This window comes from Macrobrachium rosenbergii, chromosome 31 (assembly GCF_040412425.1).
Source record: "Macrobrachium rosenbergii isolate ZJJX-2024 chromosome 31, ASM4041242v1, whole genome shotgun sequence".
NCBI lineage: Eukaryota > Metazoa > Arthropoda > Malacostraca > Decapoda > Palaemonidae > Macrobrachium > Macrobrachium rosenbergii.
Window position 1 is genome coordinate 26447492 of NC_089771.1, and position 18190 is coordinate 26465681.

At 33.7% G+C, this 18190-nt stretch overlaps 1 protein-coding gene across 6 annotated transcripts in view; it reads right to left on the reverse strand.

Moving 5' to 3' along the window:
- Nucleotides 1-192: 192 nt before the first annotated feature.
- Nucleotides 193-18190, reverse strand: part of LOC136855447 (oxysterol-binding protein-related protein 3-like) — a 41699-nt gene continuing 23701 nt past the window's right edge. For all 6 annotated transcript variants that reach the window (XM_067132491.1, XM_067132496.1, XM_067132495.1 and 3 more), the window contains 7 exons: nt 16867-17042; nt 13333-13545; nt 11346-11463; nt 11019-11203; nt 10197-10468; nt 9220-9342; nt 193-7820 (listed from right to left, as the gene is read on the reverse strand). In XM_067132491.1, coding sequence (XP_066988592.1) covers nt 7715-7820; nt 9220-9342; nt 10197-10468; nt 11019-11203; nt 11346-11463; nt 13333-13545; nt 16867-17042 — 1193 coding nt within the window. In that variant the 3' untranslated portion in view covers nt 193-7714. The remainder of the gene's footprint in view (nt 7821-9219; nt 9343-10196; nt 10469-11018; nt 11204-11345; nt 11464-13332; nt 13546-16866; nt 17043-18190) is intronic.

The window sequence follows — 18190 nt, forward strand, 5'->3', positions numbered from 1 at the left end:
AGTTCCATGTCAAGGTAATGTATTAAGATACTTCGTCAACTCTGTCACCTAGCTAGGATAACCCAGGCCATGAAACCTAATGCATAGCCCACCCTAACCTAGACTCACTAGGAGGAGTTTAAAATAACAGCTCTTATGGAAGGGAACATGTGATAAATTGGTATTACTGACAAAGAATAAATAAAAACTATCCAAATTAACAAGATTTATTGAAAACACAAGCTTTTCAGTTCTTTCCTAAAACTTCAATAGGTTATTATACAGTGGATGTATTAATCGTTAAGGAATAGAAAGAACATCAAAATGAGGTTTTTACTTATAAAAATAACTTTACTTAAAAACAAAAATTTACTTTTGAAAAAACTTAAAATTTGTGTTGCAATCCTCTACCATTTAGACTAAATCACCAATCTTTTAAGACCTACAGTCCTCATTTAGAAAGTCAGTTTTTTTTTAACGTCATGACTTTTCTTTCTGACAAGCCCACTTTTCATGAAAAGAGAACAACGTCCTAATTTTTAGAAAACTAAGGCTGCTGCTCTTCTACTTCCTTCAGCCAAGAACAAGATTATTCGTCTCTGGCCTTCAAAATTAAAGTTAACCGAACGATCTGAAATACAGTAGTTCTACTGACATCATTCTAACAGACTTTTTTACTAGAGTTTCATAGGTAGCTATTTATCAAGATCATCTTCAGTACTGACGATGATATGAGCATCATTAGTTCCTCTATGAATGTTATGGCTACTAACTTACGATTACAATCTTTAGATTACGCAGCCTCAGCACATGGTTAAAATTGTTCTTCCACAGCAATTATTCCTAAGGGAAGTTACATATGAATCAAGCACTATAGTATTCCTTCAAGTTCTGATGGCGATTCACATCAGTGTGCTAAGCAGATACAGTATACTAAATGAATTCCCTACAACCACATATGGTACATTGTGAATCTTTCACGTAACTATTTCTTCAAAACATTATTATTTAATGAGCTTTGCTAATGCAAATACACTGTATGGCATCCTCAAGGTTCTATAGAGAGCATTGCAAACAAACATTAGCCAACTGCGTAAATGCCATAAATGATACCAAAAATTTTTAAAAATCATTCATTATTATTACTGCAGCTTGCTCTCTTACTGCAATTTACAAATACAATGGACATCACTACAAGTTAATGTATTGTCTTTGCCCTTTTCTATATTTCTATTTACAATGTTATATTTAAAATGATTCAACTTAAAAGTTTAAGCAGTGACCACAGTCTCCAGAAATACAGAGCTGTATTAGTATAGGTACTGTAAAAGAAACATGGAAAAGTAACTGTGTATAAATGTACAAATGCAGTAAAATATAATTTCTATTTACTACTAAAAGGATAGTAACAAAGGCACAACACAGCTGCTTTTACATGACTCGTTATCACACAAGTGCCTAACTTGAAAACCAAAATACGTACAGGCTATTTACCTATTACAAGTCCTACCTGAAACTTAACCCACATGACATTAAGTACATACAGTTAATGAAAAAGTGCTACATACAAAACAACAGATATCATCACAGATAAAAGGGTAATACAGTAGTACAGTACAATAATAAAAATATCTATCATAGTTATTGATCAGGAAAATTATATATGTAAATGTACCTCTACTTCTAGCAAGGGTTTCAAGACTGACACTTGCCACAAGGATGGTTGAAATATCTATTCAGAAATGCATGTTAATATTGGTCACTGAACTATCAAACAATATTAAAGAACCTATGTAACATGGCTGCTCTTTGGAAAATGTAACCCAAAACAAAAATGGTGCACAGTGCAAATGTGCTTCATCTTCAAAAGGTTATTTACTTCTCCATTTAATCTGTATTCTCATATGTTTAATGCATGTTAAAACAAGAAGGAAAGGAATAATGAAATAAAAAGAGAGTAATGCACGGAGAAAATGAAAATAAATGCATGTAAAGATGACAAGAAAACACCACACTAAGTAGTTCGTACGATAAATTTTATGTTCCCTCATGGCATCCAGATTCTGCAAGTGTGGCTACATTTAGCTTGATAACTTTTTGTTTTCCCTTTACAGCTCAAGTACCCTACAAGTATTCCTCTTGGCTTAACTTTAAAATTTTCCATGTTCCTTACAGGGTATTAGTATTTTATAACTACAATCTAGTGGTTAGCTTGGAAATCTTTTAAATTTCTTTCTGGGTTCAAGCATCCTTCAAAGGTGTCTGTGTCCAGCTTGACCATACTAACATCTTTCATAATTTTAGTAATCTGCAAAGCACTTCTTTACGTTTATGTATTTCATGTTCCCTTGCAGTACTGTAATGGCTAAGCATTTAGCTAGGCTTGTAACCTGAACTAAATTGTTAAAATTTTAGGTTTTTCAAAACCTACAAGTTTTACACTTGCAAAATGAGAATAACTTTCAGGACGACAATGTATTTTTGAAGTCACCAGTCTTTCCCAATTCTTAAGTGTATTAACTCTCTGCCTGCTTTCACTTCCAGCATCTAAAAATTTTGCTGTCAAATATGAATCAAGTCTGGCTTCAACTTTGGTCACTATCTAAGGGTAGACAGCAATTTTTTTGTGTGGATGTTCTGATAATTAACTACAAAACTAGCTGATGGATCAAAAGAATCTGGAATAAGCACTCTGGAATAAACCCTCTGGAAATATCTTAACATAGAACTTGAACACAATGAGCACTATGGATGTTTCACGAGTAATGCAGTATGGATGGAAGTACAGCTGTTAGGGATAAGGTCCTGGCAACTGGAGGCAAAATGGTTAATCAACTACATATCGGAAAATTAAAAAATAGCGATTTGGAAGATTGGTAGTTAGAAATGTTTCAAATGGAAATATACAAAAAAATGCTACAAGAGTGGACGAGTGTTTAAAATATATGGAAAAACAAACTCCAAAATTTTATCCAAGTTTTTATAACACAAAACTAGTTTTTCATAAAAATTCATCAGCCTTGTAAATGTTTCCAACGTGATCTGCATGAATCCCTAGACTCCCAAGTTTTCTGCACGAAGGAAGAAAGTCTCTCAAATTAGAGCACCAATAGAGCACTGAACCCTTAGGTATGTACCTACAAACCACCTTATATTTTGTGTGGCTACAAGTCTAACCAGGTTGAGAGGAGGGGACTTGTATACAATTGATGAATTTGTATGACAAACTAGTTATTATAAAAACTTCCTTCAAAACAACCTCATCAATCATAAAAATACCTGAATTGCTATTTAGGTGGGAGGATGAGTTGCTGAAAGTCCCAGATTGTTTGCAAAGGTCTGGTCTTAGAAACTATATCTCAAGAACCAAGGTTCTTTGAAACTGAAAAGAATTTGCTCAAGGAGTTTTTAAACCCAATGTACAGCAAGGCATTTGTATTTGGTTTTAGTTTCATTAAAAACTATAGAAACAGGACAACCAACAAGTGAGATGTAGGGGTGAGAAATTCTGGAATACTGTGTCTTTGAAAGCAGTGAATTAGTGAATGAACAGTGAGTGAAATTAAAAGAGTTTTAACCAAAGGCTCTTACTCTTACCTGACTTACCTCATCTTTGGGAACTTACCCGAAAGTTCCTCGCAATGACCTGTGTGATTATCAAATCGAAACTGGTGCCTATTTTCTTTGCTGTGTCATAAGTTTAAGAAGAGGAGTTGCTCTAATTTTACACCAATATAGAAAAAAATGAGGCAAGTTTGGGAGCAATATGTTAAAAAAAAAACATAAAATGTGCCACATAAGGATTTCAAAACTGAATCTACACACTATATCACATTCTTTCTGATATATATTGTGTATTTACATAATACTACCTGTATTTATCATATTCAAAATGCTGTATATAAAAAGGAACTGATAAAAGAGTATATTGAGTTAAAAATTAAAACATGACAAAACATCAGGTACAATCCTTGTTGTAATACTGAATACCTGATGCATAGAAACCAATTGACAGAAGGATGAAAGACCATCCTACTTTGAATGGAGGAATGAAACATTGTGAAAATGAAATGCAAACTATAAGTGAATAAATTTATAATTAAATTTAGTTTGCTCAAAAGTTTTCAAGACTACTTTATGTTTCCTTACAAGTTAGTGTATGAAAAGAGAATAAAATATTACTTAAGTCTGTAATTCTGAATAAGAGAGAGAGAAACTTAAAATATTAAAAAAAAAAAAAAAAAAAAAAAAAAAAGGAATGCCGAACCGTTACGAGCATAAAAATGAAAGGTAATGTCCCTGCTTTGTACCAGCCATTGTTAAAATTTGCACAAAACCTCAATAATACGGTGCAAGTGGTAATGGGTAACAATGGGACCCAAAAGAAAAGGGAGTACAGAGAGGTAAACAAGAGCATTCTTGCTCACAAAATGGCATCTTAAATGCTACATGTGTTATGTGACAGTGTAAACAAAAGGTGAAATACATGAAAGAATTCTTTTGGATCTACAAACACCCAGTTATACATTACAGTACTGTGATCTGATGGTGTACAGGAAAGCTTTAAATTCTAGTATGTCTAATATCTTAATGTGAGTGTCCAAGGCAGAGAAGGGAGATTAATGCAAAGAATTATGAATAAAGACTTGAAGATTCCTTTCAGTGCATAAGTCATCACATGCCATGATGATGACTGACAAGAAAGGTAATTTTTTTTTAAAGCAATGGACAACTAATTGTCATGAGTGTATTGCACAAATTATATACAGTGTACTCAATAAAAAATATTCTGAGACACAAAAACTCAATCATGAAAATTGGCTGCAAGTAGGCAACAGCTACTTTACTGCAATTGCTACTATAGCACTTTACCGAGATGTGGCTGAATGTGAAGAAAGCACTGTATATCCACCAACAGGTTTATAAAGCACTCTTAACTAAATACTGTAGGTATAGCAGGATACATATTACATTCTAATTACATTTTTCTCTCAACTTCAGCAAGCAATCAAAAGTCGCAAACATTAAACTAGCAATTATCATAGTTTGTGTGTGCCTTTGAGAAGTGTACGGGCACTGTCCAATGTTCAGCATTAGTGGGATAACCACACTATACAGTGCCAGATAAACTGGAATAAAAGACAGCTGTTATATGTATATGTACATGTACATACATACAGCAGACTATACTGCATATATATTACTTTTAAGACTGAGTTCCCTCCACCCAACTCTTCTCAAAGCTAGAGGTGAAGAATATACAAAAGGGAGCCAGTTGACTTTTGGAGATCCAGGGACAAATTGGCACCTTTAAACTACATCTTTAACATCGCCTTTGATCTGAGGAAACAAGGTTGTTGTGGGCATTTCATTGTCATGACTGAAAATTAACAAAAGAGACCATGAACAAAACTCTTATCAGATCACAATGTATGTATCATTTTTCCCACGAATACAAAATTTTATCCATGAAAATATGAAAAACACTTAAAATACTCACGTATAACAGTATCCAATGGACGAGCTACTTGCTGCACTTACTTATGGTTAAAATGTAATAACATTACGTATTGTATATAATTTTACTTGTGTTAACTAATCAATCTAGATTACATATGTCTGTGAGAGAGAGAGAGAGAGAGAGAGAGAGAGAGAGAGAGAGAGAGAGAGAGAGAGAGAGAGAGAGAGAGAGAGAGAGAGAGAGAGAGAGAGAGAGAGAGAGACTGTAATTCAATAGCAAATATTGTATTAGTTATACTTTTATTCTTTACACTTCTACATCTGGTAACTTAATAATTTTCTATATTATTCATTTACTTGCATTTTAATTCAATTGCGTTTAATAGTAAATGCAACTTTAGTGTTCCTTAGTTTACCTCAAGATAAATTTTAGTAGTGTATTTTTCCCATTTTCATTCAATTATTCATTTCACAAGATAAATATTTTCATGTGAATATGACAAAAACTTGATGAGTCTGAATTATTAATAGGTGGTTTTGTCTGCCAAGAAGGGCAGTATTTCTTCGTATTTTACGATAAACAAAACAGTCTAAAGATGAACACTGAGAACCTCCTGTACATGTACTGTACATGTACAGTAAACATACACTTACTGTATATAAAATATATATACACTAAAAATACTGGAGAAAGTGGGACGTTACCATTTTCTTACCAGGCAGGGTGTGTTTTTGTGGGCCAAGCCCCAAAAATAATGTGTACAATGCAGCATTATGGAATAAGCCAACTGACTTTCTCAAACTAGTACTGTGTCACCAAGATTTATATGTCTACACTATACAGAATTAAAAGAAACCTGCAAGTACCTGGCAATTATACACTATCTCGCAGGTTTAAATGCTTCTCTGGAAAAAGCATATCAGTGAAAATTATATGTGTGGCTTTCCTGCTTCACACAAGGGCACCACATGATTCACAAAAGCTAAGTATAGGCCCACATTCTATGAATGAATCACTTACTACTGTGACACAAAAGTCAAACCAGATGTGTTATTTATAAAAGTTTCTCCACTTAGTATACATAAAAAATTGTCCTTGCAGAATACACACCACTGGTAATAAGGAAATTACCCATCTAGCCAATATTAATAGAATGTTTTCACATGACTCAATATCATGATGACAATAATCTACAAAAGAAATACTGTTTGAGATTACCGAATAATGTCCTGAATGATGAAATCACCAGTAATTTGCCCCTTATGCGTAAAATGTCATTACTTACAATATGCTAAGAAGAAGTCACCAGTACCCAAATACAGTATAACTTCAACCTTACTTCTCATTAGTGACACAGTTTATCAAGAATGAAACGTAAGAATGAAGTTACTTTTTCCATAAGGCAGATAATAGAAAGACTCATTATCACTGCAAAAGGCTGCGAACTAACATCAAAATGAATCGATATAGAATACCTATGTAAAAGAAACTTTCAGATCTTCGAATGTACAAGAACTTCGTAAGAAAACTTTAAAAGAAAACAACAATAACAATAATAGTTTATAAACATATTTAAGTTCTTATGCTACAAGCTAATAATAAGATTTGTCCAGTTCATATGCTCTTAAAAAACACTTTCTCTAGCATAAGCCGTGGGGCTATACATTCGATACTTTCATTCAGTCACACAATAAATACTGTACAATACCTCAATATACAACACCAATTCAATGACCAAATGTTAGGTAATCATAGCTATAAAGCTTCAGCTATTCAATTTTGTTAACAGCATATAAGTTTTAAAGCAGCACATAAATCCTTTTAAGTAGATTCAACAATAATAAACATGACAGCCTTTAAAATGTTATGAACATACTTGGAATGTTTAACCCTGATATAAATGGTTACCAGGAAATGTTGTTTTACATCGTTACAAACTGAAGTACAGTTCACTTCAGAAAGACGAAGACAAACACCACTTCTGATAATAAAACTCACTAACCAATAGGGTTTGGTCGATAATAAAGTCAAGACTCCTCCTATAACACTATTTGGTAATGCTACGTAACGGTTAAAATAACAAATAAAACATGTACAATGCGTACACAAATATACGTAACAATTTACATTTACATATCACTTTCTACGCCCTAACCATGGAACGATTATTCCCTTTCAAAGAAACACACTGTACGGATGGCTTACAGCGATCAGGCTCAATGATCTATGGATGATGAATGTCACTGAAAGAAAACCTTAAAACCAAACTCTCCACTACCATAATTTTTCAAATGTCATATTGACAAAGCCAGGATCTTTTCTCTTAATCCAATATTCACCGGTGAAAACCCAGCTCTCTTCCTTGCTGTTCATATCACGTCTGAAAGGTAAATATTATTTGTCAAAATTTTACCTGTAAAACTTTCTGACAAGATAGATTATCAGAACATGCAGCAATGACTAAAAACACTAATTTAAGATTTGTTACTGAACACTATAAACAAGCAACAGATCTTCAGTTATAGATTTAAAACACTAAAAGGTTGGAAAAAATACTGTAATAAAATGTGAATGTATTCACGTAGTGTATTCTCTTACTTCACTAGATAATAAACAGCAACATGTATACTATTTTTTTTGTTTGTGTATAATAAGGATACTTTTTAAAAATTTTCTATGATTTGCATTACATAAATTTCTGTTCAAATCATATTATTGCAACTTCAGATAAAGGATCATGGATATTACTATTTTTTAAATAATTCTAATATATGTTCACAGTAATAATCAACTGGCCTAAATCATGTTACACAAAGTTGGAATAGTGCAAAGGAGGTCTTCTAACTTTTCTCTTTTCTCTCTGTTCCTCTCCATACAATACTTTCTTTGGAATCAGACAATCACTTATTATTTTGAAATATCCTGAAAATTTTGTTTTGCAACTGATCAAATCCTTTTTTCTTTTATTACATGAAACCAGAATAAATGTTGGACACTGTGGCATTTCTCAAGTCAACTACGATCAATAAATAGTTCAATTTATGGAATGAAGAAGCTGATATTAAGATACTGAAGCAGATTAAACCCCCAGTTGGGTCATGGCAATTATCAATATGCAGTTTTGCTACTTTTTTACAGAAGTCATGTGATAATATGATAATAAAGCACACTGACTTAGCATAGATCCTCAATGGCCACCCCTTACAACTCAATCAGCACGTTAGGAATGCACTGCAGTAAATCATCACCTTAAAATATTTCTTGTGAACCAGAAGCAAAAAATGCCCGCTACACGTCCCTCTACAATGTCAGAATTTTCAATAATTTTGATTTATCCAGTCATCAAGTTTTTATGAAGTTTTATGAAGTTGTAGATAATTAGTTCCATGGGGAGTACAGCTCAAAGCTAACAACAGGTGGTACTACAACTTTCTTGCAGCAAACCTCTAGGCCTCATCAGCAATGATTTCTGCCAATTACCTTTCATCCCTTACCTTTGGCCTCTCCTGAACCCACCCTCTCCCCTCAACTTTTATCTTGGGCTATTTTTCACCTCTTATTTAAAAACAAATCCATTATGATGTGACTCGGCAGTCTCTTTAAACTTAAGTACTTTTAATACTTAAAATCTAGTTTACTGGACGGACTTACATACTAAAAACTTCAACAATGGTCTGGTTAAACTGAAGTATTCTTAACTACATAACTATTTAACTGAGAAGGATTCTGTAATTAGAACAATTTTTTTTTTTTGCTACAAAGCAAGACACATTTCCCACCTGAACCACATTGGAACATGCTCTACACCAGTCTCTTCCCGATGCTTTCGTCGCTCTCGTTGCTGCTGCTCAAGCTGTGTCTTCATTGTTTCAGCACCATTAATGTTTCCTTCTTCTAATAATCTGGAAAGTAACCAACCATGAATCAGAAAATTTTTCTAATTAAATGTTATTTATCCTCCATATACATACAAATTTTTAGAGGAACTTGACTGCACATGAAAATCCAAGGCACTTATTACCTAGAAAAGACTAAAAACTGCTCCTCCAGATAAAATAGTACATCTGATTTCACCACAACATTCCTACATTGTATTTTATTTTTTCTTTTGTGTATACTCTGTGATTTTTACTAAGGATCAAGCAATTTTTCTCTTGTTTTCAGGGTAGATACTAACCAGTGCTTGAACTGTTTGCAGAAATTAGTATCAAAGAGATAATGGTTTATTTAAATTCAGCTACAAATATCACCTAGTCATAAAAAGAAGACTAGGTAGTGCTGTTTTTTATGGTTAAAATATTTAAAATATTATATATATATATATATATATATATATATAATTTATATATATATATGTGTAAAAACAGGAGCTTGTGCATGTTTTTTGACATGCCTCCTTAGTTATAAATACAAAATGTGACAATTAGTCAAAAACTAAATACAGCAAGTGTAAACATTAAAAAAAAAATAATATAAGCCTAAAGGTCAATATAACACCTCTTATGTGTAGGATGAACTGCCTGTCAGGTAAAGAATTTTGTGACACTAATTGTAAACCCTCAGTGATCTCTGCAGGGGTGGATGGTCATTTAAGTTTTGATATTTATAACAGTCCTGTTATAACATCTATTTCACATAATAAATGTACAGTACACTGATGCTATATGAACTATATATAACAGTAAAGAAAGAACACACTGAAATTACTAAAACACAATTTCACCAATCAATAAACAAGCATAATGAATAAACATACTTTTGGTCAGGTCTAAATCTTGTATCTGTAGGTGGCAAATACTTGGACTGATCTTCATCAAGCTCATTCAATTCAATGGCAAACCGAGTAAAGCCGTAGTAAAGATGATAATCTTCAGGCATGCTACCAGGCCGCCAGACCACTCGAGCTGACGGAGCATGACCACAATAGAGTGCTTCAGTCCATTTGCCGAAGAGATTGTGTAGAACAGTTCCTGAAGCATCAGTCACCATACCAAAAACTTCATGTCTTTTAGAGGACCAAGAGCTAGCCTGAAACAATGTATCTCATAAATATTAAAAGTATACACAAAACAGTTTTATTTAGCACATACCACACAAATGCCTATGCAGACATACATAGTACATCCCACTTCGAATCTGAATTATAATTATCTTGTCAAAATGTTACATTATCTTTACCCATTTTCATTTCTCCTTTGCTACAAAGCTGTCATTGTTTTAAGTTTAGAGCTGTCTCATGCAACATTAAAGAGAAAAAATCTATAAATACAAGATGAGGTCTTCTTATATAACCTTAAATCTAGTCTCAATATCAAGCCTCTAACATGTTACTTTTTCCAGACAACTACTTTTTTACGGAATAATGCTTCCTTGTGGATACAGCTTATCTAACACTTTTGAGTGAATGTGATCAGAAAGCCCTTCTGCACTCAATTTTAACTTTCACTTCACTATAAAGTTGCTTCCCTCTCTTTGATGCTTAAATTATCCTCCTCATCTTTAAATACCAATCAGAGTGACAAGAATGGTTTTGATGTAGCCCCCCCAAAAACTCACAGTACTGTATACATATACTTACTCTAACAAAAGAAAGTTTGCAAGTCAAGCCTTTGTTTGGGTTCCTGATGATCATCTCACCATATTGGTCAACCCACCGCTGGCCTCCTCCAAACAAGTTATGGACACAAGTTGTAACTTTGTTCCACTCATAATGGTCTTCCTTTCCTGAGTCATTCTGCTCTCGAAGAATTAAGTGGACTTTTCCTAAGAGGAAAAAATACAAAATACAATTGTCAATTTACAGAAAAAACTGCATTCTACTGCATTTAAAAAACTTACTCAAAAGTTTCTCTTGAACAGCTGTAAAATGGAAATGTTTCTCAAAAGGAAAACAGCTGCAACTTACCAGAAGGCTGGAATTCCAAAGATCTTCCCCAGAACTTCATCTTGATGCGGATATCTTGCCAGAACGTGAAGTTACAACTCTTTGCATAGCAAGCACTGACAGGTGGGTGGTGACTAACCTTTAAAATACAAAAATAAAGGAACAGTAGTGTTAACTGTACAAGAAAAACTTTAGGCAGCACAGTATAGAATTTTTATTACACCTTCAAAACATGTGTCAGTCAAAATCCATGAAGTGACACCTAAGACAATAAAAAAACTTCACTATACATTACAGGCAGTCCCGGTTTACGACGTATTCCGACTTCGAATTTTTTCAAATATATTCATCAGAAATTATTTCCTGGCTTAACGCATGTTCCAGGGTTACGACGCGTCATCATCCGACGGAAGAAATATGGCCCCAAAATGGCAGAATAATCATAATTTGAATGTAAAACTCAATAATAATGCACATCGTTTTCAATGCACCCAATTAAAAGTAAGGTTTTCTTATGATTTTGACGATTTTCGACGATGTTCCGGCTACATTATTCATCTATTTCATCAACATACAAAGCCCTTTGATACTGTGAGTCAGATGACATCCTCTAATGAAAAACACTGCCCATATTTTGATGTTGGGTAACATGAGATGGTGCCTGAAGAGTTTTGGGGGATGGTTTAACTCTATCTCTCAATTACGAATTATTTAAAAAGAAATCAAAACACTCTAAAAAAAAAGGAAATCATAAGTTTCTTCTTATTTCTACTTGAGTTTCATTATTTGAAATAACTGGCACACAGTAAATAGTAATAATATAACATAACATCGGCAAGGACTGCATCATGTTTTTTCATGGTGCAAACAAGATTTCCTTTTTTTTAAACTTTATTGTTGAAAAAAATAAAGGAATTTCTATCCTCTTCTAATGCATACATTTTTTCACTGTTATATATATTCAAATAAAGTATAGGATTCTATTTATGAAAAGTGAATTTACAGTAAGGGGTACGAGAAGATGACCTCCAAGCTCACAAGCAAGAAGTTAGAACACGGTGTGTTTTACCACAGATGAGTTTTAGACCCAACAAACTCTCAATGCATTAACACTCTGGTATAACCAACTAAAATATGACAAAATGGTTGTACCCTGCCTAATATATACAATATGGTAATTATGAAATATCATGATGTTTAGTTTGAAATTAAAAAACTTTAAAATGATTTTATTACAGATTAAATCACACAAAATAAAAATAGATAGCACAGAGGAAACATATACCAACACTGGCTCAGTAAAAACACATCAATGCTAGACTATCTTAGTCAGGTTGCCATGATGTGAATTACATTACTGTACATATATTGAAGTCTGTTATAGCTAGGTTTTACCAAATGGCATAAATAAAGTTACATACCAGTATGAAAAAGATTTGTAACTTTGCATGAAGTATTTAATATACTGTATACTGAATACTGTATATGTTAAATTTTACTACTCTGTTTATATTTATGTGGAAGCTCAGATTATTTTAAGAATCAATTTCTGGTAGAGCTCAGTCATCGGATCATAAATGTCATTCTATATGTTACTGACTTATTATTTTTATCATACTATGCTACTTGTACAGTTATTTATTAAATTTTACTATTATTTATTAAATTTTACTATATGATTTGGAACTGAACTGAATTTAACTGAATATAAGATTTAGGCCAAGCGCTGGGACCTATGAGAAATTGAGAATAGAGAGCTTTTAGAGGTGTACAGGATGAAAACCTCACAGTTGCACTATGAAACAATTGTTAGGAGAGGTAAGATGAAAGGAATGAAAGAGGTTGCAGCTAGGGGCCGAAGGGATATTGCAAAGTACCTCATGTAATGCCTACAGTGCACCCACTGATGGCATTACCCCCTTACGGGATATGATTTGGATGTAATTTTTAAATAAACGTTGTGGAGTAACAAAGCACTGTACAGTAAAAACAGCAAATAATATTCTACCTGTTCAGCAACAAATCGGAATCCTTTGTCCTCTCTTATACATTCAAAAGTTTCCCCTAACAATGGATTAAAAGGCTTATGAGCTGCTCGATAGATTGACGACGCATATGCAGACACTGCAAAAGCTGCTACCAACACCATTCGATCACCATCATTTTCCAAACCAGCAGCTTTATCCAATAACTCACTGTACTCAAGTTCTTCACACATCCGCTGCAAAAAGAATAAAATAACTGTCAGTATCAGCGGCATTATTACAGACTCATCCCAGCTTCTGACTTACTCAACCTCACAACTAATAAAATTTCATGAAATACATAATTACGGTTACTTTGATTAAAACTGTGTCTGCTACAAAAATACTTTACTAGTTAACAAATACTACAAAAAATTTAGCGTTATCTTTTCAGTTGCAGAACTAGACTAGTGCAATAATTATTTTAGTATAATGTCCATTCATATGTTAATGATCTCGGAAATTTACTCTAGATTTAATAAAGAAATCTCAATCAGTTAACAGCTCTCCACCAACTACCAACACTAGGGACAATAAAATTCCAGTAAGCACAATGGAAGCAATAGTAGAGCCATTTCATAATGTTGTAAAATATACTAATAAATTATTGCTGGGCCTATAACAGCTGTTTTTAGCCTCATCTACATAATTATGTTACTGGAACACTAATCTGAAAGACCATGTTCCTAAACCACTAGTTGCACTACATCTATGCATAACTGAATCTACTAATAATTTATACTACAGTGTACCATAATATACTATAATACAGTAATTTTACAATGTTTCTTTACTGTATATTACACAGGTTGTCGTGCAGGACTCTCACTCTCAAAAAAAATTCCAATGACGATCACAAACGTTGGCAAAGCTGACACTGATACAATTGCAAGACCAGGTAGTACATAGGCTACGTAGCACAAAATAATGTGCATTTCATATATATTTTGTATTCAACATAAATGTCGTGTTTAAAATATTTACTTTATGTGAGTATAGACTTACAATACTGAACTGCGTATGTAATGATATTTGTAACCGCAAATTAATGTACTCTTTCCATTCAGTCTACTTAAGTAGAAACCTATTCATTATTGTTTGAAAAATGTGTTCATAATCTGGTATCATGAAATATACACATAAAATATACAAACTATTCATGCACACATTGAATTTTAGTGGGTGAGGCATGTAAACAATGAATGCTTCATCAATGTCAGTTTTGCTAAATTTTCCACACATCTACAATCTTATGATCTTTACTACAAAGGAATATATTATATTACTTTTAAAATATTTCTTAATCTTGTACAATGTTTTAGTTTTATACTTTATCTTTTTAAAAATGCTGACTGATGATACACAAATGTTAATGAAACTACCATTAATACATGTAGCTACAGTCCCAATGCACACTACAGTATATATATTCATTATCATTTAAGGTACATATTTATAAACAAAAAAATTTACAGTACTGTATGTGAGATTATATGAAATAGAGTATACCATCTTGGCTATAATGTATAGCTAGTTAAGGAAAAGTGAAGGTACTATGCCAGAGCAGATTTGTTCCCCGTAGGACTGCATGTGATGCTCACTCAACATCCAATTTGCTTCAAGTCATGTTACATATCATGGATGTTACCCAGAATAACTAACTACATGTGGCTGTTACTGAATCCAGTACAACTAAGTATGTGATAGCCATGGAAATTTAGTGATAAGCTTGAATAATCAAGGTGTTTATCTGGTTAAAAGCTTTCCCTACAGCAACAGAGCCAGGATCCTGCGCTCAGGAAGACACTGTCTATCATTAACATCACGCCACATTAGCCTGGAACACTGGGACAATGTTGGAACTTGTGAAGAGAAAGAGAAAACTTTTGCTAGATTCCATGACAGTATACAAATTATGTGTAGTTAAAAAAAAAAAAAAAAAGGCTGAGTTTGCATCAAGAGAAACAGATCTTTATGTGCAAACTTTGACAAAATCCCATTTTTGATGTCTGAAATTTTTAACTTTGAATGTTTGCACTCTTGGTGCAAGGCAATCCCAATTCTTGAAGATATGCCTCACAAAAGGAAAGCATGGAGTTATATACGAGTATGCTCTGGTAGGAGAAGGATCCTTTGTTTTTTCACCAAACGTTGTTATTTTGTCAACTCCAAAACTAGCTTACTGACTTGATCCCAGAAACTATGGTTCCAACAAATATTGTTAAAAAAAATACATTTCATCAGAATGAGCAAGCTGGAATGACTGAGGATCTGGTAAATTTAATTTTTTTTTCACTCATATAAAGCTGCTTTACACCGAACTGTCTCTTTCTGTACAGAAATGAGAACTATCTTTCCAGCATTCATACCAGAATTATTACATACATAAAACATTGGAAAAATAATACCTCTCACATTTTACAGTTAAACCTAAAAAAGTCAGAGAGGCCAGTATTCCTTCTGTTCTTGCCTATGTTTACTCCAGCTCACCCAACTGATCAGAAGGGTACTTGAAAATCTACATGTCAAATTTTTTAAGTAATTTGTATTTTTCTGGGTATCCAAACCATAGCCTTTCATACATGGAGTACCTTCCTTCACATGAACTGGACTAGCAATGTATTGACTAAACAAAGGAAGCACCCAGGTGGAGATGGGGAGAAGGGATACCTGTTCTCACCCAAACGACACTACCCATTGTTCTCTCAGCTGCAATACTGAGTAGACATGTCTTTTGTGTTCTGTATTTCTACCTTGTGCTATCTAATTCTTTGCGTTATTATATGTGTTCTTCTGAATAATATTTTTTCAGTACATTCTTATACTATTAGTGCAGTTATGTGCCTGAAAGTATTGGTGTCCTGTGCTTTTTCCAGTGCTTTGGTGCCTGTGCTTGGTCCTTTGTCTCATGGAGAGCAGGCAGGACCAATGTTGTTGTGACAGCCATGGTTGGCCTTATAATCGTTTCATGTTACCTATAGCAGTAGATCCACACTCAGTGTGTATTTTCTGCAGGGGTAAAGAGTGTTCTTGTGATTCCCCCTACCCTGAATGTGCTGATTGGCCTTCTCCTCAACGGGAGTATTTTGGGAAGAGGAGGAAGAGGAAGCCTAGGAGGGATGCTTTGTCCAACAAAGGGCACGTGAATGCATATTCAATAAAATATGACAGGCTGGTAAGCCATTCATCTTTTGAGGGGCTTACCTATGTTCAAACAGAGACCACACTAAGTTATATCTGGTCTCACCTCCCAACACAAGCTGTAAATCACTTCTACTTCTGCAGCAACTTTCTTTTCTGGAGAAGTATTTATGTGCATTAATGCGCTGCTAACTCATTTGAGTTATGACTCATGGTTTAAAACGAAATAGTAATTTTTCCATTCCAAATGTTAAAACATAAATTTTCATAAGATATATTGGGATATTTTCTGATGATTATGTAAAAGGACAGCTGGAATCACCTGAGTTACAAATTGTTACCTTATACAAAAAATTCAATACATTATGAAGACTTACTTGAAGCATATTAAGGGGTTCATTGAGAGTTACAGGCATGCAGACTTTTGATAAATCTTTGCCAATATTTTTATACAAGAAGTTCCACACAGAAAAGTCCTCGGTAATAGGTCTTGGAGCTGGGAGGCGGGTACGACGTCCGGTGAAACACTTTCCATCTTCTTCAATTTCTGCAGCTAAATTTAAAATAAGAGAAAATAATTAGCTCTGAAACATAAGAAGGATCTTCATGATACTATGATACAGAAACCTCAAAAAACATGTCTAAGGAGGTTTTGGTGCTCCTCGTCATGTATAAACCTTTCTGAAATGTGAAACTCACTACAAATCTTATATTGAACTCATTTATATAAAACTCTTGACAAGCCACTACCAAACAGAACTGGGATACTAAGGTTACTAATCAAAAAATCCAGTTTTTTTTCTCATTTTCACCAAGCAAGCATGAAAAACTTTAAAGCAGCAGATGCCAAAGAAAATGTAATTCACATGGAAAAAATGTAAATACCGGATATCACAAATGCAGTCCACATGCCCAACTGATGAATAACAAATCTCAATGAATAACCTTTATACCTAATCTTGATAAAATTAGAAAACGAGCCCACACAAAAGAACACTACCTTAAATGAAGAAAGATGGAAAGGAAAAACACTAAAAATGAAGTATAGTCTACTCATGTCTAGTAGCATTTAAGTTATGGAAAGTAATACTGAAAAGGCAGAAAAACATGACCAGGAGAAGTACCAGGTGCACATCTAATTGTCTCGGTAGTAGATAGTTTAGTGGAAGACAACCAGATGCCCTAGGGTGAAACGCTGATAGTGAATTGGGCATAGGGGAGCGAAGACGATGGGAGTCTGGATGTTACTTCTCGGGTTGTTCTGGGGGTTGCTGACTTCTCCAGAGGGATATCAGTATGTTTGATTCTGTGTGGTCTCTGCCAATATCATTAACCAATCCTCTCTGTGCGTAAACGGAAGATTGGACTGGGAGACTGTGATCTTTTTCTCTATTTGTTAAATTGTGTGGTAAGTCTCACAAAGGAAAGGTCTGTACATTAAAAGGACGTTCCACCTTAAAGTACGTCTAAGAGGGCAGTACTTTCACAAATGTCAGTACAAAGATTGTTATTTGGTTAAAATGCCTATAAATACTATTGCTCTGTCAAACACAAACCTTAACAACAGGCTTCACAATACCATATTACATAAAAATGATATGCAATTCTTAATATGAAATATTACAATGAATGCAATTAAAATGAAAATACTTATAAACAGTAATTTCAATAATACCCACACCTGCAATATATAAAATACAG